Source organism: Serinus canaria, chromosome 11, assembly GCF_022539315.1.
Source record: "Serinus canaria isolate serCan28SL12 chromosome 11, serCan2020, whole genome shotgun sequence".
NCBI classification, from domain to species: domain Eukaryota; kingdom Metazoa; phylum Chordata; class Aves; order Passeriformes; family Fringillidae; genus Serinus; species Serinus canaria.
Genome location: NC_066325.1, coordinates 16,177,150 through 16,196,752, shown reverse-complemented (window position 1 = coordinate 16,196,752; position 19,603 = coordinate 16,177,150). Strand labels below are relative to the sequence as shown.

The following is a 19,603-nucleotide window of genomic DNA, read 5'->3' as shown; positions in this document are numbered from 1 at the left end:
GGCCGGCTCAGTCCCTGCCCTCACACCATGGCTGAGCGCCCGCCCGCCGCTGACATCATCTCCCGGCATCATCTCCCCGCGCCGCCCCGCGGGGGCGGCCCGGCCCGGCCGCCTCGGGCACCGCGGCCCGTCCGCGGGCGGGGCGGGGACGGCCCGCGGAAATCTCGGCTTTGTCTCCTCACGGCTTTGGAATGTCACTAAAAGAGGTCCAGAGAAGGGAACGGAGGTCGGGAAGGGCTGGAGCGCCAGAAGGGAGCTGGGGGACTCAGCCTGGAGAAAAGGAGGCTCTGGGGGGACCTTGTGGCTCGGCACAACTCTCTGGCAGGAGGAGGGAGCCGTGGGGGGATGAGACTCTTGTGTAGGCAACGAGAGACAGAACAAGAGGAAATAGCCCTAAGCTGCGCCAAGGGAGGTTTAGGTTGGACATTCGGAGAAATTTCTTCCCCCAAAGAGTGATCAGACATCGCACCGGGCTGCCCAGGGAGGTGGTGAAATCACCATCCGTGGAGATGTCTAAGGAAAAGACTGGAAGTGGCACTCCATGGTCTGGGTGACACGGTGGTGTTTGGTCATAGGTTGGACTCGATGATCCCAGAGGTCTTTTCCAATCTAATTGATTCTGTGATCCCGTAAAACTGGCCTTTTATTTATTTATTTGTTCTCTTAGAGCTGGAGGTGAATGTTACACGTGTAGGCACAAGGAAAAGTAAGAGAATTAGAATTAAAAACAGCAAGATTAATTGTGGCATTCATTGTGGCAGTCTCCCTTTCCACAGCTGCCCACTGGAAATGTGACATTTTTCATTAAAAGAAATCTTTAGGATAGTTCACATGGTAAATTTTAGGCCATTTATTATCGTGCTTAATTGCACATTAAGAGATTACTTGATTCCATCTGCTTTCTTAACAGCATCCAACATTAAAGTAGTGAAACTATTTGCACTGAGTGAAAGTGTTTCACAAACTGTGATCTGCTCTAAAACAGACACCCAGCTGGTGCTGCTGGGAGGGACAAGCACAGCAGCTCCCTGTGCTCCCTGGGATCTCCCAGCCTCTGGAACACCCAAATGAATGTCATGCTGCCCATCCCTTCACTGGGAGAATAACATTTTCAGAGGGTCTGATCTAGTAAAGCTGTGGTGGGTCACATGCTTTTATTACTTTTATTACTTTTATTACTTGCATTTCAGTGAAATTTAACAAAATTCTATCATTCATTCGGTTTGATGGTGTCTCCAAATCATTTTACCACTCAGAAAATGAAGCAGGGTAGCTGGAAACGACCCTGTAGGAAATAAATGCCTTCACAAAGGCAGCCTTGTTCTTTCCAAGCTGGACACAATGCTGGTTTGTTGTGCAGATAGAGACAGCAGCTGGGACACCCTCACACATCCCCAGCAGTCCAAACCCTGCACCCAGGGCCTGGGTGAAGAGTGTGCTCAGCCCTGTTGGAGCCAGGCTTTAGAGCTGAACCCTTGCTGAAGTGCTCCCTGACTGGAGAGGGATCCCAGGGAGGAGCAGCGTGCTGCAGCTTTGTTGTGCAGCTCTGAGCAGGAGTTCTAGGAGCAGAGGATGTAGGACAGAAGGCCAAACCCACAGAAAAGTGCATGAAACACCAGTGGCTCTGCAACACTTGTTGTCATACATGCCCATTTACAAATATTAGAAGGCCACCTTTTTCTTGCTTGGGTGTAATTATCCAGGATGTCAGGTGTAGGTTGTGGATCCAGAGGACACATTCTCAGCTCTCTTTGAGGGTAATGAAGGCAGAGAGCACACTGCTCCTTGGCTGCAGGGGAAAGATGTATTTTGCTTGTCATTAATACTCAGGTAATTGCAGACCCAAGGGAGCAGTGGTTTAAATTATTGCAAAAGCTGTCATTGAGTGGCCTGGTTATTTGAAAAGAAAGACACTGGCGTGTTCCCCTGGCACCTGCACAGATTGGTACAGAGGAAAACATTGTTGCATTTCTGGTTTTTAACCCGTCCTCATAAACACTGTTTCTGCTTCCTCCTGCTGCCTATGTGGGGCAATGGGACAAGGTGTAACAGATAATATCCAGTTCCAGAGAACAAATTCATTGCTATACCTTGTTATTTGTTCCATTTAATGAAAGCATTAACAAAAAAAACCCACCAAACCAAAACAACAACAAACCAAACCACTCTGTCAAGGTCCATTTGTAGCATCTCTGAGGTAATTAATTATATGTATGCATACCCGTGGCCTGGTTCTCTCACTCAACTATGTATTTTTCTTTTAATGGAGATACTTATCTTTACTATTTTTTATTTGCTGCCACTCCATCTAGATTTGTGTTAAGCCATTATTATAATCATTCCATGAATTTCGTTGGGGTAATTTATGACTTAAATTGGTGCAAAAGAAGAATCAAACCTTTCTGGCCCTTGAGATTTCATTCACAGCAAAGGGTGTCAGAAGCAAACCAAATGACACTCATTACCACGTGCCACGATACCACATCAAAAAAACCCCACGAGCCTTGCAGCCACTTGGCAAAGCATATCTGCATTTCCCCCTGCTTCTGTCAGCCTGGAAATGATAGTGTGTTACCATATTCAGGGTAAATGTTTCATCAGATTGGTATTGCAACCACTAAACACGAAACACATTCTTGAACAAATTTGTGATTAGCTGTATGGTTTTATTCCTGTTGTCTCTGCTGCAGGAGGATACTGGGATTAGCAAATGCAGATTTACATCACTGTTTTTCTCCTCAGGTTAACTACAAACTTAATGCTAATCAAATCCTGTGTGGTACTGACCAAGGGAATAAGGCACATCTCACTTAAAAAATCATACCCAAGACAAGTTATTATCATTTATTTTCTGCATTATTTCTACATGAATGTAAATAACACATTTGCTTTCTTAGACTACAGGTTGCTTTTATGATGAGTGTATTCCCTATCCTGTCATCTCTACCAGTAAAAATTATCCCCTCAGAAGTCAAGTAACTCTGGTATCCAAACCTATGATTATCCAAAAACAACCCTGTGAGTACTACAGAAGAAATTCTAGAGACTAACTCTTGGAAGAAAATCTGTAACAATGGTTAGATTTTTGATTCATTGCCACCTTTTAATTCTAGAAATGTATTTGTGGACCTTTGTTAAATCCAAACTTTTTCATATGAAAAGAAACAACCCCAGAGCTGATGTCTTTTGCCAATATCACAAGTCAGGGTTCTTTTCCAGTACTGGTTCCATATTATTTACAGAAATGGAATTAAATTTCTTCTTCAGAAGATAAAGTTCTATTAAATACTAATGGTAATATGCCTTGAAAGCACTAAAAGTGACTATTTCTTCACACACCTTACTGAAGTGTTTATTTCCATTTTATGGAACATGTAAATATTTGAATGTCCAAACCTGCATATGTTAACTAGATCTGACCACAGTGTTGGGCTTTTCTTACATTAAAAACAGCCTGTATATCTTTATCCTAACAAAGTGCAAAGACTTAAGCAGAGGAACAGAGGTCTGGTTGTTACAGAGCAGGCAGGAACTGTGGATGATGTTGGTTCAGTTCCTGCTCTGCCACAAACACATTAAGTAATCACAAACAGGTCACCAAGCACAGATTCTCATGTGGTGGGGAGGTAATAAATGACAACAATTTTGTTCTGTTTCCTTCCTATGAGACACTGTGAGCAGCGCAGGCACTGAGGGGATGTGTGTGTCAGAGTGAGAGGTACCTGAGCTGTGTGGTGATACAGACAGACCAGATGAACACCCAAATTGGATGGATGTGCACCTGGTTTTCTCCATCAGTAAACATGCTTCCAAACAGCAAAGATATCTACAATGAGAAAATAAAATTCAAAGCAAAAAAATCTCTCACTTAAAGAAAAGTCAATAACTCAAATCAGGAATACAGTGGGGAGGGGGGGATGTAAGAAATGCCATTTCTGTAACACAACCAGTCACACTGTGCTTGGCACTTGAACTTTATGTTGAAATGTGCATTTTAATTGTGACTGTGAGTCAGAATTGTGCACTTTTATTAGGAAGCATCTGGTACAGGCAAGGATAAACACATGAGAACATGGGTGTTCCTAAGCAGACATAAAGCAAATGCTTATTTATGGCAATAACAGCTTCTAGTTTCAGCTACTGTGGGGTTCAGATGAGGCCTAAATTAGATCTTTCCCTAAACTGCTTTTTCCCCGTGTGTCTGAGTTCTGCTAGGAATACACTGCCCTCATTCACATACATGCTGCTATCAACAGAGAATAGTGGCAATAGCAAATACTACAATTCTTCTATCTTTTACACAATGTAATCATCTAATTACATGAAATGCCATGACAGATATTCTGCCCAAGGAATGATTAAACTGATTTAAATACAAACTGCTTAAGATTGAATGTCACTAAAGTATAATTGAATGCTACATATAACCATGTAGTCTATTTCAATGAAGTTACTTGGTTTTGTCAACATCAAAGCTAAAAATGCACCATGAAATTATTAGAAAAGCTGGGGGGAGGGGTTAGGTTCTGGATAAGAAAAATGTAGCACCTCAGCATAATAGTTTGGTTATGGTAGAGTTTAAGAAATCAAGCACCAAGAGAATACATTGCCATGAATTATTGGTATCATGGCAGATAGTTTAACACGAGGTTTTCTGGCAAGAGAAAACTTTCATTGTCAGCTGCAGTCTTGCAACAGCCCATGGAAGTTACGTGACCTGCAGACATGAGTGACTCATGCCATGTGTCACCCTATGAATACAGTACTTCATTTGCTCAGAAAGCTTTGTTCTACTCAAATAAAACATTTCTTGTTACCTTTCTCTCCTATTCCTTACCCCACAAGCTGTATTCAACATTAGCACTTCACATTGATAATTCTTTTGGAATAGTGATATACCAGTTGTGCACACAATAATTTGTAATAAAGTCATTTCTGTCTCTTTTAAGAGATTATATGTAGCTATTGAGAAGGTTATAATTAGTCATTTCTTATCATAAGAGAAGGCTGTTCCTGAAGGATATTATCCCACATTCAGTAGAAGGTTATGTCAGTCTGTGCAATACAACAAATAGATTCTACTCAGACTCAGTTTTCATGTCTTGCTGTGGTATAAATATTCCATGCAGGTCCAAATGCATTTCCACATTTACTATGGCTCGACCAAGCTCTGTGAATGTTTTAGCATCCAAGACAAGTAGGAAGGGTGGATCCTTTGGATCAGTCTTCACAACACAGGTCAGAACAACACCTGTGACATACAAATGAAGAATTAGAAACATAGGAAAATTTCACTAAGCAGAAAAGATAACCCCATCTCAAAGTGAAAGCATCAACCCAACTTTCTTGACTAAGAATATTGAATCTTGTAAGATTTAATACAAAATTCGTGTAACCCCAGCTTTCAGAAGGTTGTCATTATTTTACCATCATCCTCTTCTTTTGCATCAGGGCTGGGAACAAAAACAGGCTCAGATGGCCAGCAGTCATCCTCTTCCCACTGGAGCATTTCCTTTGTCTGGGTATTAAATTTTGCAATCTACATGGTTGTGACAAGAAAAGAAAAATGTCAGTGACCCTAGCAGTGGCTTTTCCAAAGGTACAACATGAACAGACTGCTGGCAGGGAGGACTAAGGCTCAGAGTTAAGGCAGGTATCATCCCAAGAAAAAGCACTGGGAAAATGTTACATTTTGGCTGCATAATCACACAATGTTCTTTTAATTTCATTTCACTAGATTACAGTTGCACCTTTCATTTATGGCGGTTTAATAGTTCACAAATGCTAACAGGCCACAAGAGAGCCTTCACTGTAAGGAATGGCCCTCATTGCAGAGAGTCCAAGACACAGAATATTTAAGCAACTTGTTCCAATTCCCTGAGATTCTGTAGTAAAGCAGGAAACAGGATTTAAACTCGCCATTTTCTAATCCTGTCAGTTATTTTCCTTTTATTGCTACTTCCATGTTCCTCAAGGCCTTCTGTTATGCAGGAGGGTACACATGCCAGAAGAAAGGCTGTTCCTAGTGAGGTGTAAAGATCAAAGCAGTGAGGCAGACACTGGTGTTTACTGAAGGAGAAGGAGCAGAGGGTGGATTTTCATCCCACTGAGTGGCCAAGGCAATGGCCAGAGGGGATGCCTGGCATTTTCAGTTCAATTCCATTAAGGCCTTTTCTCTACCCATAGAGGTGCAGCTCTATTCTTTACCATTTTGATCTTTAGCCAAAAAATATGTTTACACAAAAGTGAAACTATTCAAATTACTGGAGGAAGAATTAGAAAGAATTCTCTCTTCTAGCCAAGATGACAGCACTTTCACTGACAGACTTTACCTAAGGATTAGGTTGTTGTGCTTGCATTCATTAAACTGCTACTGATGTGAAAGAAGATCTTCCTACCAGCATCTTTTATTATATTTGAGTCAAGCAGAGATTATCTACACTGTAAATAATGAACTTGCAGATCTGTTTGAGTTATTGTCAGATGTGCTGCAATAAATTTTCTTGCATCATGCAGAAATCCAGCTCTATTTTGTAATCAGTTGTGGTAATTATATGCAAGAACCAACAGTGACTTCAATTTGTGCTGCTTTGTAGTCACAGAACAAGAATTGTAAAGAGTGAGTTTGCTCATATAATACTCATATATTTAAATCTTTAATTTATCTTAATTTTGTTTAATCTTTAAATCTTAATTAAATACTTTCCCTGTTAATCTATTTGTACTCCAGGCTGTCTCCTGGCATCATGCACATGTTAACAAAGCATTTGCTACCTCTAATAGAGAACTAGCCAGCAAAATATAAAGATTACATATTGTTTTAATATTTAAAATTTATTAGGTAGTATTGAAATACCTTATTTTTCTGCTAGGCTTCCTAAAAGGGAAAAAAATATATATGCACATGTAAATAATACTTCATTTTCCTACTCTCTTCTTTGTAGTTCCTGGCACATCACAGAAGGTTCAGGCCAATTTAGCAGAAAAGTGAGGGTCTCAGTAGCTACTCAAGAGACTTTCACGGAACATAAAGCTGGAGTAAGAAGCCTGAGTTTATGAATACTTTATGAGGGAAATGGTACAACATGAACTTATGAGAATTTAGGCATTTCATGTTTCTTTGCATGTGAATGGCCCACCAATGGGAAAACACTGACTTTATAAATGTTAATGATACCTTTGTAGGAATTGGAGTCCACTGGACTCGTGTTGCAAAGACATATTTGTATTTTTTGCCATTGTAGTCATAGTTGATGCGAGGCAGTTCTATCCCTGCAGAAAATAAAGTTCAAGACGTAGAAACAAGGCAAGAGAAAACCTCAAATGTACATCTATATAGACACATCAATCTTCAGGAAGTTTAGCTGTAAAAAACCTTGGAACTACTTAAAAAAGGTGTTGTATAGACTTTGAATGTCTGAATTTCTAAGAATCTGAAGATGGATACTAACAAAAGTAAGCCAGGGCTGTTAGTTCAAAAGGCAACAATTTTTTATTCTTAGGGATTCATTAGACTGGAATTTATGAGGGCTTTTTGGTTTGGGTTTTTTTCTTTCTTTATAACTGGGATAGAATTGGAGGCTACCATTCTAAGAAATGACTTTCACCTTAGGTAATTTTGTATTTACATATTCCTGCTATTATGCCCTGATAAAAGGTTAAAAATCCTCTTTCAAAGGCAATCTTGATAAAATGCAGCTAAACTTGAAGTACTACTTATAACAGACTTATTTAACTAAAATTACTCTTTTAACAAGTAGATTTGCAAGCCATATTAATAGTTGCAAGATCAGACTTGGAATACTGTATTAATACAAAACTGATGTAGCACCAGATATTTAAAGGATGTATCTCACCTTCACATAGTATTTCAGGTTGGCAATAGATGCTTCCATCTTTCTCCTTTACAGCAGTTGCAGTAGAGGGAAGTGTGACTAAATTAGAACCCACTACAGCATCCTGAAAGAGAAAAATGCTGGAAATGTCATGGATCTCTAAAAATATGCTTCTAAGTTAGATTTTTCATCAGGTTTGGTATTAATATTAACAATTTATGGCATTTTAGATTCTGAGGTTTTCATTAGAAATCTTGTTGCACTCAGGGTATTTTATTATAACATAGAATAATTATTTTGAATCACACTGAGTCCTTAGAAATGTTTAGATACACATGGTTATGGTCTAGAAGTACCCTAAATTTGAAAATTGAACAAATGAAGATGGGTTTCAAGGAACAAGGTGTCAAATTTTCACTGCAAGTCACCAAGGTTAGGTTTTTGCACCTGCTGAAAATCAAGTGCAAAAATAGGTGTGAGATACTCTATAATGTCCTACTGCTGAATTCTTAAGATTGCAGAACAGCTGGTGTAATCCATCACATCCTTTGTCATTGCTGCAGAGCTGTTTCTGGACAAGAACAGAGCAGCAATGTTCTAGGATGTAGAAAGAAAAAGTAATATCCATTCCAAAGGTATCAGGCAGAAACTTGCCCAGGTTGCTGGGCAGTATAAGATCTTCCCTGCAAACAATGATGTAAAGTGATGCTTTAAATTAAACTGAAAGATAAAATCTTTTCTCTTCCTGCTATATATCACACTTAAATGAAATCTTCTAGTTTTAATTGAACCATTGCACCAGCTGGGAGCATGCATGTATTGTATGTGGGCTTCCAGGGAAGTGTGAGAAACAGATTGTGCAAAACCTCATGTATGCCCTTGCAGTTAACAGCCAAGTGGGTCTGTCTGCTTCTCTTTGATGGCATTTAACAAATAATTTCATTGGGAAGAAAATGACATGTTCTTCAGAGCCCTGTTCTCCAGACTGGATGGTGTCAGCACCAGGATGCAACCCACAGAACCATGTCCAGCTGCCCACTGCCATTTCCCACAGGACATACAAAAACCAAACCTGCAAGCTTTGGGTATCACAGAATCAGAAATTTATACATAAGAGCTGGTGACTAGTAATACACCCATTATTCACATTGATGTATTTTAAATTACCAATCAGAAAACAGGTTAAAAAGTAATTTTCTTTCTACCTTGTCACACTGCAGAGGAACCACAAATCTTCTGCAGGTTGGTATGGAGGTAAGGCTGGCATTCTTTTCGAAGTTGTTGTTCATTTTTTTTAAATAAAACATGTCATATAAGCTATTGTCTGTATAGGCAATAATATCAAAAATAATGTGGCCATCCTCTTCATAAGCATTCATATGGTGAAAAAACACCATAGCATCAGTGTAAAACTTGGTGGACACTTCCTTTTTAGTCCTCCTGTCTATAAAGTGAAACCAAGTCTGAAAGAGAGAAAACATTACTTAAAGCCATTCAGAATTAGCAAGCAGTTACTTAGAAAACTGCTTTCTAATGATAACAATCAACATTCTAATCCCTGTGTATTTGTACTGAAGCATATTAAGAACTCAGGGTTTGCTGCTAGCAGACAAGGGGTTCCAACCTAAACAAAACACAGCAGCAAAATGAGTGTGGGACAACTTTAAGCTCATTTTAATGTTGCAAATTACTATTTGGGCTAGGCTGAGGATTGAAGTTTTCCAGAAAAATCTGGAAAATCCCCTGCTCTCTTTTTAAGTTAAATGAATCTGCCTTGGTTGAGAGTTTCTGTGGTGCTGGTGCCCTGTACCTTAGCAAGTCCCATGTGTTGATGCCCAGAGCACGTGGGAATAAGATCCTCAGAAAACAGTTTTTCCCTCAGTTCCCACAGTGAAAGACTCTTCTTTTGTTCAGTGCAGGCTTTTCCACCAGGTGGGCTCTCCAGCACATGTAATGCACCTGGAGCAGATCTCACTCACCACAGGCAGAATTTTGTTTGGACCAGGAGCAGCTGAATCTGTCTCAGATTCTAGTGCAGACTGGAATTTCTCTGCTAGCACACAGTATTTCTAGCAATGCCAAACTATCCTCTCTCTCAAGAGCTTCAGCATCAGATATTTGTTTGAGAAATTTCTAGATATGAGAGACAGTATTCCAAAACATACAGCTTCTAAAAAAATTGTGCAAGGTTTGAAAAAAAAAAGAAAGAGTGACTACTGAAATGAATGAACCAGATGAAAAACAGAACAGTGTGGAAGAGGTCACTGGCCTGCCTGATTGCATTGCTCAGCAGTAAAAAAAGTACCTTTTCATCCTTGTTAAAGGCAAGGCAGGAAGCCCAGCTCACACCTCGGATGTAAGCAGTTGCCATTTTGAGAATATCCAGTCTGAAGGGCTGCTCTATGAAGATAATGTAGTTCTCTGTGATTCCAAAGCTGTGGTAGTAGCTGGGGTGGAGCAGAGAGCGAGAAGGGACAGAGCAAACCACTTCCAGGTGCTTGAAACAAGATTTCTTCTTTTCGTTTTCTGAAGATGAATGATAAAAATTAAAATTATATTCCTAATAAATTCCTTTCCAAACTTGTGCTTGGATTTCTCCCAGGCAGGGAAGAACTGGTTCCTCTCAGCTTTGTTTGCATTTTCCTGTTAGGAAAGTGTTTGTTTACTGCTGTATAATTAACAGAGAACTTTGCATGCAGGAAGCAATGCAGTGAACTCACTGCTGGATCCATTCAGGCACAGCCCCCTTGTCTTGGGATTTGATTCCACTGATTACTGCCTTCAGAAGTTCCAGCATGGAGGAGAAATATGTTTAATTCAATCAGCAGCTTTAAAAAGGGGTTCAAATGCCCCTGTGTTTTTTAACGTCTAAGGAGATGTTCCCAAATTTGAGCCCCAGCTAGAAATGGCAAACTGGTCTTTCAGCTGGGGAAGCCTCTCGATTGTTCAAGAACACAACAGCAGCTGGCTTTCAACAACACACACCAAGAAAAGATCTTGAAGGAAAAAGAGCATGAGCTCTGTGAACAACGACAGCATTTCAGCAAGGGCCAGTATTGGCCAGGTTAGAGAGGAATTAACTCTATATTAGGTTTTATTTGGTATCATGCTTCCACTATAATCATAGTATCAGCATTTGCAGAGAATTTTCATTTACAAAGAAATTAAAATTTACAACTTCAAATGATATGTACTGCCCTATAGAGAAAATTGTTTTAGAATCTTCATCTGAAAGTTCTTCCTACTGAAACACCCTGTTTACACAGTACTCAAGAAGAGCCTTTGTAACAGCACTTGCCCAGACAGGCTAAGCAGTTAATATGAAGTTCACAATAAGTTGAAATTAAGAAAATGAACACCATTGGTTACTAGAACAGCTGTATCACCACCCTTGCCCTTTGAAGAAAAGAAATTGCTAACAAGTTTCTAGAAAATACCAATACCACATATATCTTACCTGGTACAGAGGAAGGAATCTTAAATAGAAGGTATTTTGTTTTCCCTTTATCAACTATTGAAGTGCCCATGTTGAGAACATTTCCAGCACTGTCATAGTGGGGGTGAGAAGTTGCCAAATTTACAGCTACATATTTGCTGTAGTCAACCTGGAAAAGGATTCAATAAGAGATTTGAGAGATGTGTAAGAGAATGAAAATTAATCTCAGCTAACAGCACAAAATCACCAGATTTTTAGCCCTGGCAGCCTTATATTGGCACCCCATTTATAAATGGCTTTGAAATTTAAATAATTAAACCAATATACTTGTGTAGGTATTCAAAGGTATTCAAATAATCTCCTTATTCAAGGTTAAATCAAGTTACAGAATCTGAATTAGAGCCACATAACATCAGGGAGGATTAACTAAGCAAGTTATTCTGCAAATGCCCATTTCACCATGAAAGCACTTTATTTAACAGAGCTGTCTGGCAACCTGCTGGAGCTAAAAGATTTCTATTTTATCTAAAGTTTGGAAATTGGACTCAAACTGTAGTGTGGGCTAGAAAAAAAAATCATTGTATATATTTCAATATCTCAAGTTCTCGTTTTAATAATTAAATAAAATCTTACATAAGGTCCTTGAAAAGTAGTCATATAACTGACCTACTGATTTTTTAATTACATAAATAATTTTATAACTACAGATACATAACAATGGCAATCACCCAAAATAATCATGTAACTGTGCTATTATTCCTGCAACCTTCCTAGATTATGTACAAGTGAAATTGCTCAAAGCCCAGCTTTTCCCAAACTAAACGAGATTTAAATTTTAACTCCAGAGTTCTTAAAAGATTTCTCTTATCTTTTGGTATCTTCACTATTTCACTTTACCACGATTTCAAAAGTAAGACAACAGTAGAAGAAAAGCATTTTGTGTCCTGAACATGTTAAAGCATCCTCATGAGTCAGCCTGAAATTTATTCATCAGCAGACAAAGAACCAGAATGACAGATGGTGGTTTGTACCTTCTCCAATGTCTCCAGAGTCTGTGGATTAATTTTCCTGATGAAGTTAGTCTCACCAGTAGCATAAAAATCATCCCCAGCTTTCATAATGTTGATGAGACAGTTGTCTGTGAACTCAGGAATGGTGTGAGACAAATAGGAGAATGCCCTGTCCAGAGGAAATTTCATTAGAGCCTCGGAAGCCAGAGCTGCCTTTCCCCCCACATGGAGCACAAGTGACCCTGCAGTGCCACAGACCTGGGGCTGCCTCTCCCTGCTGTCCCCAGCTCCCTGGAAAGGGTGGGAGAGCAGAGGAGATGGACTTCTCCAATGCCCATGGCCTGGGTGAGGGTTAAGGACATGCAAGTACCTGGGTTTGAGACACAAATGGGCATCCAGGCCCATTGCCACTGTCAGCTCTAGGACATGCACTGGTTTATCAGGATGGGCTAATTACACACTCTCCTGTGCCTATCTTGGGAAAATTTGGCCTACCAGTTCCTACCTAAAAGCTGGTAGGTTTTTCAGCTTCATTAAATAGATGGATTCATATACTCCCCAATGTAATATTTTTGTTATCAGTGTTATTCCATATCACAATTAGGATTTCAAAGAAGGTTGGACATCATATAGGCTTGACAGTTTCCTTTATCAGTGTATGATTTCATCACAGTCACTAGAAGCCAAGACAAAGTTGCTATAACCCTTTTGAACCTCAAATGCCAGAGTTCCTCTATTGCTATTGGAAGAGGGAAGAAAATCTCATCTCAGGGGAACAACTTACAACATATCAGCTCTTTTGCAATAACTGTCTGTGTGTGTCCTTACCAAATATCAGGTTCGAGGTCACCAGAGAAAGCTCAGTGGCAAGAAGGAGAGAAGGGTGACCTATTTGCACTTATTAGTGGATCCCTACAGCCAATTTTACAAGACCAAGGATAGCATGATGGCCTACACCTCACCTTTCTGTTAAACCATCTTTAATCAAAAAGTTTTTCTAATTTTTTTGTAGCTATTGATGCATCTCTTTTTTTGTTGTTGTTGTTGATTAGAATTTGTACTAATACCTTCCCCATCTCTAAATGTTTTTCTTTCTTATTGCTTCTCCCCTTACAGAGTATCAAAATGTTTTACTAACTGGAGAAAGGAAATGTTTGTTTTTTATATAATCTACTTGTATTACTGAATAAAGCAGCAAATATTGGTGATAAAATAAATTTAAGATATTTGCCTTGGACTAACCCCGAGGCAGTTCATATCTCTTGGCCTTTTCAATATTTAGCAACTGTAAATTTACAAATCAACTGTTGTATTTGTATATGTGTGTCAAAGGTAAACACAAAGACATCAGTGCTGAAGAGACAAGTAGATAGAAGAATCTTGTTGGGGAAAGCATTGCTTACTTAGCAAATATGTTTTTGCATGGATCTGGATAAGCCATAGTCCCAAACTCAGACACCATGATTCTGTTTGCTTCTATGTTACAGTTGTACGTGTCACTTCGGAGATATTTACTTCTGTAGTAAACTTCACCTGAGGAGGAACAAACAGGTCTCAATCACATTTTTATACTTAGTCCTTCAAAAAATGAGCACAGGTAGAGCCAGAGTTTCTCAAGCAGCTGTCCTTAAGCCAACAATAGTTTGGAATAAAACCAGCAATGTCCCCAGCTGCCTGTTTTAAAGGCTTAATGGCTGCTGAGATTGGTAACAATTTGTCAAGATTTCCTGATTCCCACTACTTATACTGGGGAACTCTGAGGGGAAAGGAGGGATTTGGATAAACTGTTCCAGAAAATAAAACAGTGTGTGCAAAAATGATTAATTCTACAATCCATTTACAGGTGGTGAAAAATCTCCTGTATTGGCAAAATTTAGTCAGGGGAGTAACATTGCTTGAAGGAATCAACAGCTTAATGAATCACCACTACACTTGAACTAACTGAGCTCTGTTTGCTTTAGGCAAGTAAGATATATTGGCAATTTAAAAAACACTGACTACTTCTTTATAGTTTATTTTGTTAAGGATGTAGAGCTGGACAGGCTAGAGATCCTGCAATGGCATTAAATGCTTTCAGTCACAGAAATGAGAGCTAAAAAGTAAATACTAGGATTAGAGGATAACAGGAGTAAATCCCATTTTTTAAAATAGATACATATTTTTTGCCACAAGAATCCAGGTGTAAACCATCCTGTATAACAGCTGAATAGGTGGAAAATGAAGTAACTGAAAAAAAAAAAGAGATTTAATGGTTTAGGGTAGAGAGCTGCCTGTGTTTCCTCCATAAGGATGACAGGCAGGAGGAGGGACTGCAGAGGGTCAAATTTACTAAGTGAGGTTTAACATGTGAAGTGACACAGTGGCCCAGTTTCTCTCCTGGCATCTGTTATAGCTGCAACCAAATCCCAAAAGGGGAGGGCTGGTCCTCCCTGAAACTGGGCTGTTCATCCCCAGCAGAACAGCCTCTGGGCACCGCAGTCCTTGTGGCTGAGCCACTGGAAACCACAGAGGTTTTTTTGGCCTGGGTGGAAGGCAAAGGCTGCCCTGCAGTGACCTGCCCAGGGCTGGGTGTGTGCTGTGCTGGGGTGACAACAGCACTGAACTTCAGCACTGCAGAAGGAAGGACAAGTAACATCTCCCTGCTAACAGCCCTGCAGAGACATTCCAGCTGCTGCTGTCAGGGTGAGTTGTCAGGGGGTGTGTGGAGACACTTCCCCCACAGCAGCTCCCTCCTCACACACCACTCTGCAGACAAACCCACAACACCCCAACCCAACTCGGAAGAGAATTAGCAGTGTAAGGCACCAAAATGTGGGTTGTTGAGTTCCTTTCAATCCTATGTGCAACAACTTACCATTTTTAAATGTAAAGCTGTGCAGCAGAGCCAGGCCATCAAACCAGTGGTTGTACTTGCTGTCCCCTATGGTGTGCATCCCTGGGCCATTTCGGAGCAGAGTCCCTTGTAACCAAGTGGGCAGCTGCCCTATAAACAGAAAGGAGTTACCAGAATCCATTCATTTAGGCAAGGAGAATGTTCCAGGATATTTTTCCTAAAGGCAGAGGCTTCATGCAGTCAGATAGACTATGGGTGTGTTGAGATTTGCAGTACCATATAATTATATTGGAGATTGGGTTAACTAAAATTTCCCCTACTCAAAAATGCGGCACTAGTGACATTCTGCATGACTATGGCTATGAGGGATTACTATAACAAAATGAGACTGCTGGAATGTAATTTGTTAATTATCAGGAAGCAAATAAAATTGGACCTTTCCTTCCTGCATTCATATTTTACAGTGATCCATTTAAACCCTTCTGCTTGTGCCAGAAAAAGCTCAAGCTTATCAGAAATAAACATATTTTATAGGTGATATGATTTGCATTGGCTTTCAGCCCATCAGCTTAGACTTCAGGCTAAATTAATTCCACTAAAATTTCATTAATTAGATTACACAGCATAATATAGTATAATTTGGGAAATGCTTTTGTGACACTAGTCATAATATAGTGTTGTACACAAATAAAGTATATGAATATTGTACTGAAAATGTATAAGTGCTGTTGAGACTTGAATCATAAATGTTCCTCATCAAATCCCTGCAAGAAATGCATCACCTACCACTTAACTCACAGAATAATAACAATTAAAGAATGTCAATAGGTTTAAAGAGATGAACAAAGGCATATCAGATATTATTTAAAAAGCTTGCTTGCTTCTTTGTGCCTGTGACTCCTGAGGGAACATTTAGGATCACATACTGCTTCTCCACACGATTCCTGCACTGGATATTGCCTTTGCATAAAAAGCTCTTCAGAACTTCTATTTCTCCTTATCATTTAGTTTGTGATCCCACATTGATTACATTGACACATTTTCTTGCTGAAACCCTTTACAAGAGCTAGAAATGTCCTCCTATAGACCTTAAAAATTAACTCATTCCAACCCCTGCCGTGGGCAGGTCCACTAGACCAGGTTGCTCAAAATCCCATCCAGTCTGGCCCTGAGCAATTCCAGAGATGGGGCACCATCATTAGGGCATAACTCCATTAGGGTTACAGCTCTGGAATACATGAGGTACATTAAAAATTGACACAATGGAGGAACTTTCATCATCATCATCATCATTACTATTGTTGCTGTTGTTATTTTCTAAAAGAGCCTGGAAAGTTAAGCCTTACTTCCCTTTCTAACACAAGAAACTCCAAGGCAATAACTATAGCATATTTTTATAGATTATAATTTTGTTGGGAAGGGTAAGCACTGCAGACTTAATTCAGTTTCTGAAATTTCTGGTGCAATCCCTTGTAATTTCTGACATAATTTCAGTATGAAAAATGAGGACCAAAGGGTCAACTAGTGAGGTTTTCAGATAATTCATCTTAGTGGGAATTAAGCATTTCTGTAAATCACACTGGGCTCCAAATCAACATCCAAAAGTGCTTATACAGCTTTAAAAATGAGGACCTTATTCTTTTCTGTAATGGGTGTGGACACATTAGTGACACAGTGAATTCCCCAAACAATTGGACTTTTATTAACTATGGTAACAACAGAATCTCAGAAAATCACATGGCTGTAGCAGAGCATGGGTTAATTTGCAGCTGATGTTAAAAGTGTGATAGATATTTACAGTGTACATATTGAGTAACAAGGAGCCAAAATACTGGCAGAGTTCAGGACTACCAAAATATTTGAAGGGGTCATGGTTCTCTTTTATTTTCTTTATCAAAGAAGGAATGTCTTGTATGTGTAACATTAAGTTCTGAAATACGCAGTCTTTGTTCAAATAAACTATTGCATAATACAGATCAGGCCTGATAAGTGGTTTGTTTGCAAATAACTTCAAATGTTTTGATAATAAGTTGTTATCTTGAGAAAATGAAAATAATTGAAAGGCATAAACCCATAAAAACATGAAATAATTCAAAGGCATTAAAACAAAACACTTTGTCGGACTTGACAGAAAATCTTTTCAATTCAGCCACGAAACTGCACAGCAACAAAGCCCGGCAAGTTTTAAGTTTTGTACTTGGGAATGGCAGATTCCTACCATTTCTTGGACTACACGGCCAAGATTTATTAAGTAGGAGTTTCCAGCAACAAACCTGTCCTGTAGCTGTAGGGAAAAAAGTCTCCTGTAAAGTAAAAGAAACCTGGAAAAACAACGGGCTGGTCGAGCGTCATCCCTAGCCTAGAGAGCCACTTTAAACTGTGGATACTCCGCAGTTTCCCCTGGGTAATCTTCTAAAGCCTCTTTTTAACGCTACCCTGTGCCATCCTGTCTTGGTGCTTTGCTACATAGGAGTGGCACCGGTGAAGAGCCCGGATTTCAGAGCCCGGGAGAGCGGAGGGCAGGGAAGGGTTACAGAGGAGAAACCGAAAGTGGGAGCAGAGCCACGGGGGAGGGGGCGGCCGAGATGGAATCCCGGTCTCTCCCTCACCACCAATTTAGTGAGTCCTGTTCAAACAGACCTTCGAAAAGTACACAGAAATGCTCATGGAGTGAGAAAAATCCCCCAGTAGGGTCACAAATATTATCTGAGATCAGTCCTTTAAACAAAATTCCCTGGCGCTTCTCTCCCAGTTTCCCTTTCCAGCGCTGCCTCGGGTGAGGAAGAGTCACGATTATTACGCATCAGAAAACACGAAAATAGCGGCTCGTTTTACAACAGATTTTCTTTCACTTACCCAGCACCTCAGCTTTTATGGGCTCTGGGTGCTCTTCCTTATTCCTGCCAAATATCGTATCCATGTCTGATAGAATGCGCGGTGCCTGCGCTCTGCCCGGCCGCTCCCGCAGGCGCTCCTGTCCCCTCCAGTCTGGGCTGAGAGCGGCTCTCTCCTGTTACATATAAAGATAAGGTCAAAGTGCAGCGGGAGCTGGTGGCTTATAGATTGACTATTTATAATAGCTGATCTTTAATCCCTAGAACATACACTCTAATTCTTGCACTTTCGTATTAAAATTAACTCTTTCGCTGGCTCGAAGGGGAAGTAAGAAATGCGTTGACTCTGCTGTTTGCTCCTTAGAAGCCTGGAAGAGAGAGGCAGGCACACCCAGGGGACAGCCGGAGTGCCTCAAACATCACCCGCAGCTTTCCTGGTCAACGCTAGACACGGCTGGGGAATGCTTATCTCATTTGGCTAATAAGGAGAGGAAAAGAAAAGAAATCTCTGCTCACCCTTCTGGATTTGGCACTTTGAGAATGACAAACACTTCAGAGCAGGGGGGTCATCCTTTTCATTCTGTGATTTTAAATTGGGCTGTTCTGTAAATTAACAAATTATCACCAATGAATAGTCAAGTGATGTATTTCTTTATGTACAAGCTGTTCCAGAGTCAACTGAGTGGCACATCTTTGAACTAAATATCTTTTCACTTTACCATATTCTCCCATATGTGACCCAAATCCACTTATGAAAGTATGGCAGGACTCCATAAAACTAAGGCAGATTTTTAACTTCATGCTTTTGTTTCTAGATAAGGTACTTAACTGAGTTCAATGTTGTAAATTTTAAAATCCTCTGGAAAGAGAATTATTTCAATATAAAGCATGTGATTGCAGAGTAAATCTTAGGCTCCATTGACCATGAAGGATAAAGGAAATCATTGCACAATTATATATTATGCAATTTCATATGAGGTTACCCAAAAATCCTATTTTTTTCAGCTGAATCACCATTGTTCCCAAAATGTTTAACATCACTTCTTAAGACAGACTGATCTCTTAGAACTATAACAGGTATTTTATTCAAAACACAATTTGTGCTACAGACTCTTCTGACACATTTATTATACCTTGTTCCTCTTCTCCAAACCTCCTGTTTGATGGCTGATCTTCAGGAGATCATCAGGACAGCATGCCTTGGTCTCTTTTTGGAAAGCACTGGCAGAAGCAGATGATAACAAAATAAAAAGCCAGATTAGAGGAGAAAATATAAATTCTTTGTTTGAATTAGTAATACTAATAAACAGCAGGATTGGGCCAGAAGGATGAAGGAGATGAAGGGGATCAAAATCCACATATATTTGGAGATACAACACACAGACATGCACATCCACTGTACATATGCACGTGGGTATATGTGAGAGTGTGTGTGTGCATTCAGAGGGTGATTCACTTCATACACAAAGCCAAGGAAGGGATTTTTCAGCAATGTTAGGGACTGAAAAGGATCTGGCAAAACAACCAAAGCTGCCCAACTCTATTCTCACTAAGCCATAGGGACTTTTTCTCTCTCCACAATGTTCTGGTTTGCTTTAATATGTTTTTTTTCAGTGTATCCTCATCCATTTATGTCTTCACTCTTAATGCTGCAG

At 39.9% G+C, this 19,603-nt stretch overlaps 1 protein-coding gene across 2 annotated transcripts; it reads right to left on the bottom strand.

Annotated features, from left to right (window-relative positions):
• Positions 1-2,829: 2,829 nt before the first annotated feature.
• BCO1 (beta-carotene oxygenase 1) lies at positions 2,830-18,381 on the bottom strand. Of its 2 annotated transcripts, XM_018914673.3 has the most exons (12): positions 18,220-18,381; positions 17,971-18,124; positions 15,136-15,264; positions 13,685-13,814; positions 12,303-12,450; positions 11,293-11,440; positions 10,141-10,361; positions 9,041-9,298; positions 7,857-7,959; positions 7,178-7,272; positions 5,428-5,539; positions 2,830-5,251 (listed from the first exon to the last, which is right to left on the bottom strand). In XM_018914673.3, exons 2-12 carry the CDS (start codon positions 18,032-18,034, stop codon positions 5,079-5,081), a joined length of 1,581 nt encoding a protein of 526 aa, XP_018770218.1. In that variant the 5' UTR covers positions 18,035-18,124; positions 18,220-18,381; the 3' UTR covers positions 2,830-5,078. The 2 variants fall into 2 exon arrangements, with proteins under 2 accessions (XP_018770218.1, XP_030083455.1); XM_030227595.2 differs by lacking the exon at positions 18,220-18,381 and having other exon boundaries at positions 15,136-15,259; positions 17,971-18,202.
• Positions 18,382-19,603: the final 1,222 nt, after the last annotated feature.

Bases quoted from the DNA above. Each gene is read 5' to 3' on its own strand.
- BCO1 (XM_018914673.3), bottom strand. From the start codon at position 18,034: ATGGATACGATATTTGGCAGGAATAAGGAAGAGCACCCAGAGCCCATA. The intron at 13,815-15,135 runs GTAAGTTGTTGC...GTTCCTCCTCAG, and splicing joins CAGCTTTACATTTAAAAATG to GTGAAGTTTACTACAGAAGT. The intron at 5,252-5,427 runs GTAAAATAATGA...TGTATGTCACAG, and splicing joins TGCAAAAGAAGAGGATGATG to GTGTTGTTCTGACCTGTGTT.